Source organism: Ciconia boyciana, chromosome 17 (assembly GCF_034638445.1).
Source record: "Ciconia boyciana chromosome 17, ASM3463844v1, whole genome shotgun sequence".
Classification (NCBI taxonomy): domain Eukaryota; kingdom Metazoa; phylum Chordata; class Aves; order Ciconiiformes; family Ciconiidae; genus Ciconia; species Ciconia boyciana.
This window is the reverse complement of record NC_132950.1, coordinates 6,068,995-6,076,942: the sequence shown is the minus strand read 5'-3', so window position 1 is coordinate 6,076,942 and position 7,948 is coordinate 6,068,995. Positions and strand designations below refer to the sequence as shown.

The following is a 7,948-nucleotide window of genomic DNA, read 5'->3' as shown; positions in this document are numbered from 1 at the left end:
GCATCGTCCCTGTGGGTGCCTCAGTTTCCCCATGCGAAGGGAAAGGGGGGGTCCCCTCTGGACCCTGCACCCATCACCCGGGGCTCCTTCACAGCAGCCCCTGCTGCTGCTGCCCGCCTGCCTCCATGGCACGGCTCCGCCGCGACACCTCTGCAGCGGCTCCCACAGGGATTAGGGCCGGATTCGGCGATTAGTGCCTCCTGGGCCCTGTTATCCCAGCGATTAGTGCTGCCCCGGGATTACAGGCAGGTGAAATGCAGGCCAGGGATTACCGGGGAGAGGCCGGGCTGTCCCGGCACTGCGGATGCTTTCTGCCCAACCTGGCACAAACACTCTCACTCGGGGTTTGCTCCCACAGCCGGGATTTATCCGCGCAGAGGTCAGTGGCTCCAAAGTGCCTCCAGCCCATAGGGTTTGCACCCCAAAGTCCTTCCCTGTGCAGGGGCTCAAGGGGCTGTTGCGGTCTGGGAGGATGCGATGCCATCGGGAGTAAAGCCAATGCCAGCGGGGTGAGCGGGACGTGTGGTGAGAGGTCCCCAGGCTGCCTGGGGGTGATGTGGGAAGCGAGACCCAGCCCTGCCTGAACATCCCTCAATGTTTTTTGGGGTAACTCCTTGAGAAATCCATCCTTGGGCTTTCCAGCGCATCGTATGTCCAAAAGAGCAGGAGATGCTCAGGTGGGTCCCCACAAAAATGGACGGGACCCCGCACTGGTGTCACGTTTTGACCTTCCCTGCCTTGGCTCCTGCTAAAATAACAGGATTTGTCTCTGGCATCTCTCCGGTACAAGCGGCAACCCCGCCGGCATGCTGGCTTCGGTCCTTGCTCAGGAAAGAGATCACAGCCGCCCGCTCTCGCCCAGCCCAGCCTCTCCGCCTGCCACAGCCAGAGCCATAAATAAAATCCAACCGGGGTAAAAATACTTATTTCTGTAACAGTTGAAAAATATCCCAGCGGTGGTGCCAAGAACCTGCCAGAGGCGCTGCGGGAAGGCAGGAGGGATGGCACCCAAACACCCCACTTTAAAAGCCCTCATCCATCAGTGGGAACAGGCTCCTGTGATGGGGCAGGATGTGGTGTGGTCCTATCACCATCCCAAATTCCCCGACCCCGGGGCCCGTTTCAGAGTGGGGAAACTGAGGCTCTGCCCCATTGCCTACAGGCAGGCTGGGGAGGGATGAATCATGGCCAAGCTACTGCTTTGCTCTGTCTCCTGCTTTGCCATCCCTGGGGATTCAGGCCTGTGAGTCAGCCCTCCCCTCCCCAAAGCAATTGGGAGATTGGCTTATAAATCATGGGATTTTTATGAAAACAAGTGGCGGTCGCCTGGGCGGTGGCGTAGGGCCGCTCGCCGCAGCAGCTGAGCCTTTTTCGGTCGCCAAAAACGATGCTCTGCCTTTCCCAAGGGGCTCCGGGTGGTGGGTTGCGGGGCAGACACCATCTCCCTCCTCTTCTTCACCCTGGTCCCTCTGCCATCCCCCAGCTTCGTTTGCAAAGACCTCCCAGCAGCGCTCAAAGGTGCCAGGGCTGTGCGGGGCCTTGGCCCGGGGACTGTCCTCCCCCCTCGGCGCTGCTGGGCTGCCGCTTCTTGGGGGCATCTTCAGCTTCTGTCACTGCTCAAGGTCAATGCCATTAATTGCCGTGAATTATTTTGGCATTAATGGAGATGTCTTATGCACTTCCACTGTAAATGAGGCTGCCAGGAGGAACGCGCCGGCCAATATTTCCTGGTGAAGGGAGATGGGGAAATATATGGCAGCAGGGAGAGAGGGCAAAGGCACCTGGGGTGCTCATGGGGCCAGTGGAGGCAGGAAAACCCACCGTGGGGTGGGGTGGCTGCACCGCACGTGGTGCGTGCACGCGGGGAGGGGACACGCGAACCACGTAGGGAATGGCTGCGATGGGGGCTCGGTCCCCAAACGCTGGCATCCCCGCTGGGTGCCGTGTGGTTGAGGGGAGCGTGGCATTCCCGGGGTGTGAAGGCAGCGATGCTCCCCAAAAACCCATCTCTCCCGTGGCTCCGTGCTGGCAGCGGCAAGCTGGGACGATGGGAATCCCTCCCCAGCCATGCTGTGAGCATCTCTGGGCCCTGCATGAGAGGGTCCCTGGGTGTGTGGTGGGGAGGGGACCAGGCAGCCCACGAGGGACTGGGGCGAGACGGTGGTTGATCCCCCATCCCCGGGGGGGCACAGGGGGTCCCCAGCCACCTGCGGCCATGTGCGGGGGCTGCAGCCAGGCCCTGCCTGCGTGCACAGTGCTGCACGAAGCGGGGTGACAAGGCTGATCCCCCTTGGGTGGCACTGGCAGAGGGGGCCGGAGAGGCAGGGGACACCCCGGTCACAGCGGGGATGGCAAAGGGGCCCAAACCCCCCAGGGTGGAGAGAAGCGACCAAACCCAGCTGGCCCTCTCTCTCCGGGGGTGACGAGGCATGTGCCCCCCGGTGCTCCGCACCTCTCTGCTCCCCCGCCCTGGGGGGGCCCCCCAAACCCCATTTTTTATTATTATCCCCTTGCATCGCAGCGGTGGCGGTGCACGGCATGCAGGGGAGGGCAGGGCCGGCCGTGCTGCCCCCCCCGCCGCACCCCGGGGTACTGGGGTGGGGGGGTCGGCTGGGAACCTGCTTGGGGGGGGTCGGGGGCTGCATCGCATTGCATCACCTGGCATCGCATCGCATCGCATCGCATCGCACTGCACCGGCGGGGAGCGGGGCTCCGTTCGGCTTCCACCTCCTCGCCCGAAGAGGAGGGGGAGGAGGGGGGGGAGGAGGAGGAGGAGGAGGAGGAAGGCACCTCCCCCTGCCGCCCTCCCGTCGCTGGCACCTACCGGAGCCCGATGCGGCTCCGGCCGGGCGAGCGGCCACGGGAGCGCCCAGCGGCGGGGCCCCCCCGGCAGCGGGCACGGCACGGCCGGCCCCGGCGGCAGGCGGCGGGGGGGGGGTCCCGGAGGGTGGGGGCAGGGGGCAGAACCCCTCAAACTTGCCGCTTTGCCCAAGGCTCCTGCACCCCCTCTTTAATTTTATTTGCAAGCAGGAGGGGGTGCCCCCCCCTTTTTAAGCCGGGGGGGGGCAGAGGAGGCGGGGACCCCCCTCCTTTGCATGCTCATGGCCGGGTCCCCCCGCTTGCAGCCCCCACAGGGGGGCAGCGGGTGAGCCCCCCCCTGCCCCGCTCCCCCAAACTTTGCCTTCGGATGCGGGGACTCCGCCGCCGAGCTGCTCCTGCCGCTGATTAATTGCATCTGCCTGGGATTAATTATTCACCCGCCTGCTTTGGGCTGTGGTTATTTGTTACCGGTGGTTTTTTTTTTCCTGGGGGAGCGCTTTAATTCAGCTTTTTTGCTGTTTTTTGAAGAACCGCGCTTGGAGATCTTATTTTCTTGTGCATGGGGCGGCTGGCGACCTGCTAGCCCTGCAGCATCATCCTTCATCAGCACAGCTTTTCTTTTCTTTCTTTTTTTTTTTTTTTTTTTTTTTCCCGGGAGGGGGTTACACGTGCTCTTCTCCCCCGGCTCCTGAGGAGGAAGAGGAGGAGGAGGAAGAGGAGGGGGACCCGCCCCCGCCGGCTGGGCGCTCCCCCGGTCGCCCTGCAGGCACTGGGTGGGGGGGGGGTGCGGCAGGTTTGGGGTGCGGGGAGGGGTGGGGGGCCGGAGATGGGGTGCTGTGCTCGCTGAGCTGGGGGGGCAAAGCCGAGCCCCCCCTAACCTGAGCCGGCCCCCCCACCCCCCTCAAATTCCGCCTTTGGCTGCTGCTCCCGGCTCGCACGTGGTTGGATTTAGGGGATTTCTGCGGTTTTTTTGGTGCTTGGTTTGGATTCCTTTTATTATTATTATTTTTATTTTTTTTGGGGGGGTGGCTCGGGGCCCGCCCGGCCCCCCGGCTTTCCGGCTGCCCCCCACCTTGCAATGGCCTCTCCGGAGAAGATGCACCCCGGGCCGGCCGCCCTGCTCTGCTGCCTCTGCTCCCTGCTGCTGCCCGGTAAGTGCTGCTGGCACCGGGCGGTGGGGGGGGATAGATACGTTATGTGTGTGGGTCTGCAATACGGGGGGGGTTTGCACCCATTTCCCCCCTCCAGCCCCATCTGCTCCCCCAGGGGCAGCCCCTGCCCCGCTGTACCCGGCTGGGACCCCCCCCCCCGCAGCCACCACCTCCCTGGTCCTCTGTGGCCCCCCCCCCCCCCAGCGAAATGGGGAAAGATTAGAGTTTATTCCTGGCTTAATAAAATGACAGCTTGTGTTTGTGAGCGCTTGCAGTTTCCCCAGGCAGGGAGCAGGATGACAGGGGGGGACATGGGGTGTGGGGGCTTCGGTGTCCCCCCCCCAGCTCCCCCTGCCCCTTGTCTTCTTAATGCAGAGCTGCTTTAGCAGGGGGATCAGGGCTTTATCCGCTATTATCCACTCGCTTATCCCCCAGACCCGCACCCAGGCACTTTCCCAGCCTGTGCTGAGTTACAGGGCAAGTGCTGCCGAGGTGGCATCATTTTGGGGTGCAGGGATGGGGGTGTAGCCCCTGCCATCCCTCAGTTTCTTTCTGATCCCCCCCATGGGTTTTGGGGCAAGGGTTTTGGGGCTGGTGGTGCTGCCCCTGCCTGCGGCCTGGGCAGGGAGGGCCCCAGCTGCCTGCGCTCACTTGCCCTGAGTTGCATCCAAATCACTGCTGTGCCATGGCCAAGCTGCGGTGACATCCCGGCCTGCCCCGGTGACAGCCCTGGGGATGCTGGCACCTGCTGCTGGGGGCATTTTTTGGCGAGCGAGGCCGAAGAGGGGACACGGGGCTGGTTTCTGTAGATGGCTTTTTCAGATTATTTTTGTGTAAAACCAAGCCCCACAGATGCCCCAGCCAAAGCCGTTTTCCCTGGCAGCCGGCTTGGCCGAGCAGAAAGCGGGGGGCTGCTCGCTGTTTGGGGGGAGCCACCTGGACCCCTCCTGCCAGCCTGGCTCTGGCCGCGGGCTCGCAATGTCCTGGGGGCTGGGGACTGCACTGCCCAGCTCAAACGAGACCCCCTCCAGGAGCTGGAGGGGTCTCTGGACTGTGCCCAGCTCCATTTCACACCAGCAACCCATGGCCAAGGCACTTTTGGGGCTCAGGCAGGGCTTTCTCGGGCATCTGCAGCCCCCCGAGGCTCTTTGCAGAGCTTGGGGAGCTGCTCGCCCACAGTGGCTAAAAAAGGAGGAGGGGGGACGTTGGGAGCTTTGCGGGGAGCTGGCAGGGGGTTTCCGCCCTTAAAAAACTCCGACCCCAATGGAGAAGCAGGAGCAGAGATGCTCCAGGCTGGTGAACACCGCAACTTTACTTGGCATCCTTTGGCGTGGCAGATGCTGCCCCCCTGTACCCTGAAACTGGGTGTTTCCTGGGGTGCTGCCCGGGCAGGATTTGCTGGCAGAGCTCTCCTCTTTGGGACCACCAGCTCAGGGGGTTTGCAGGCAAGGGTCTGGCATCCGGCAGGGTGATCTCCTTCCGCTCCTCAATTTTCCTGGATGAGATTCAGCTGTCTGGGTCAGCGCTTCCCCACGGGGTGTGGGCTGCCGAAGGTGGCTGTCGGCTTTGCAGGCAGGTGACGGGAAATATCCCTGTGGAAGTGATCCATCGCGAATTGCCTCCAGTGCAGGGGCTGGATGTGGCCCCCTGCTCCCCATCCCCACCCGGGCATTTCCGAGCCCCCCTGTTGCTGCTGGGACTCCAACAGCCGTGTGGGTCAGGCCTCTGGTTTATCCCAGGGCAGCATCTGGCCCCTGGGCTGGGGGATGCAACGGGTGGGGGGTCCCCGTGGCGGCAATGCCAGCGTGAAGCGGGCGAGGGTGGCTTGCACTGGATGCGGGGCCAGGGCTCGCCACGCTGCTGCAGGAGGATGCCTGTGCCGGTGGGGAGAGAAGCCTCTGCCAGGAGTTTTTAGGCTCTTTTCAGGATGCACAGCTGCCCTCGCTGCCGCTTCGGCCTTTCCTGGAGAAATAAAGATCTCGGAGGGAGCTGGAAAAAGGCTGAGAGCTCCTAATTCTCGCAGCCTTTCTTACAAATCGTTCAGGTTGGCAATGGGGGTCAGCTGGTGGCAAAGCAGTGCCCTGCTCTCCTGCCTAGTGTTTTTTATTCCCTTTTCCATTGGTTTTTATTTAAGAGCAACCCTCAGCACCAGCCTCGCCCCTGCTGCGCTCCCCTACTGGCATCGGCAGCCCTGGGAGCTGCTTGGCTGCCAGCCCCCGATCAGCTGCTTCCAGAAAGGGGTTTTTTGGTACCTCCGGGGTGGGATGGCCCCAAGGCTCGCGGGAGCGATGGACCCCGGGGCCGCAGTGCTGTGGGGGGTGCCAGTGCCGGTGCTCAGTGCGGTTGTGCTGCGAAGCTGCAAAGGACCTGTTGGGATGCGGCATGGGGGGGGGATTTACCCACTGGTTTGCGAAATAACTTGTGCTGTCCGTGGGGTTGAGCTTGGACTCCTGCGCCTTCTCTCCGCTGCCTGCTGAGCCTCGTCCCTGCAGTGTGCCTCGGTTTCCCCTCTCCCGGAGGCAGCGCTCACCCAGAGGCAGTGGTCCAGGGGTGCTGGGGTTATTCAGCACCTGTCCTGGCGTGCAAGGCAGGTTTGGGGTCCCGCGCTGGATCCTACAGCCCTGGTGCCTCCATCCAGTGGGAATGGGGCTGTGCCGCTCTCCCCGGAATCTCCCACCGGTTCTTCCCACCATGGGCAAATCCCAGGCGTGGGGCTGGGGGTGAAGGACAACGCTGTGGCCCGTGGCTCCGTCCCTGGTGGGGGGCTGCAGCCAGCGCACCCCAACCCTGCTGGGGGGGATACGGACCACCCCTCATCCCCGTTTCAGCTCAGAGCATCTCCCGGCTCAGGGATTTTCAGACCAGCAGGTGGAGATGTGCAATAACTCGCCGCCGAACCGGGAACGTACACCCGGCGTTTGCCCATTTAACGCCCGAACCGGGAACGTACACCCGGCGTTTGCTCATTTAACGCCCAAACCGGGAACTTACACCCAGTGTTTGCTCGTTTAACAGCCCCTGTCCTGGCCATGCCGATGGGGTCGGAGCAGCTGAGCATCCTTAGCTCCAGCCAGGAGCAGAGAAGGGGCAATAGGATCTTTCCTTGCCCTGGCAGGCAGGTGAGAGGACAGAATCCACGCTCTGAGCTGGGTTAAACCTGGCACAAGTTTTACCTTTGGTGCTGCAGAAAAGGGGGTCATGCAAGGGCACCCCGGAGCCAAAAGGCTTTCAGCTCTGGGGTGTCCTTGCGTGACCCCAGGGCCCACTCCATCTCCCCCCAACCCCAACACCTTAAATCCCAGCAGGATGCTTGTGCTGGGACGTGGGGGGGTGCAAAGTTGGACACTTCGCCGGGAAACTGCCTTTTCTTCTACCCCTTTTTTCCTCTTGGTGTTGTTGAGGAAAGAGAAAAGGCCGAGGGATGCTATTGGTGGCATGATGAAAATCCTCTGAGCGATGATTTTGGCAAGCACCAGTCGCAGGGTTTGGCCCTGGCGATTTCGAGATGCGTTAGGTGCCTTGATACCCTTGGCCAGAACCGTCCTTTTGTGTGGGCATGTGTCTGTGTCTGATGCCGTGCCCTGTGCTTAGCCCTGCTGCATTGCTGGGGGAAACTGAGACAGGGCATCGGGTGGCAGCAACCCCCCTGGCTGGGGATTGCTCAGCGATTTCCCCCCCCCCCCTCTAGAAACCTGGCTATTTTGATTCTTTTTTTAAAGTGCTATTATTTAATTCTCCCCACCATGACTGGCTGCTGAGGTCCCTCCTCATCCAGCTTCTCCGCATCCTAAAAAGAGGAGGAAAAGAAAAACCAACCCAGCCAGGTTCCTGCAGAGCATCCTCGATGTCGCACCAGCACATCCCAGCTCCATCGCCTCCCGTAGCCTCCAGCTCTAACAGGGAGGTGGCCTCATCCTGGGAGATGTGGGGAGATGATGGGTGAGGGAAGGGGTGCTTACACGGCATAACCTGATTTT

General features: G+C 62.3%; 1 protein-coding gene across 1 annotated transcript in view; it reads left to right on the top strand.

Annotated features, from left to right (window-relative positions):
* Positions 1–3,857: 3,857 nt before the first annotated feature.
* Positions 3,858–7,948, top strand: part of TMEM132E (transmembrane protein 132E) — a 28,391-nt gene continuing 24,300 nt past the window's right edge. The window contains exon 1 of the mRNA XM_072882139.1: positions 3,858–3,971. Within this exon, the coding sequence (XP_072738240.1) occupies positions 3,899–3,971 (73 nt within the window). The 5' untranslated portion in view covers positions 3,858–3,898. The remainder of the gene's footprint in view (positions 3,972–7,948) is intronic.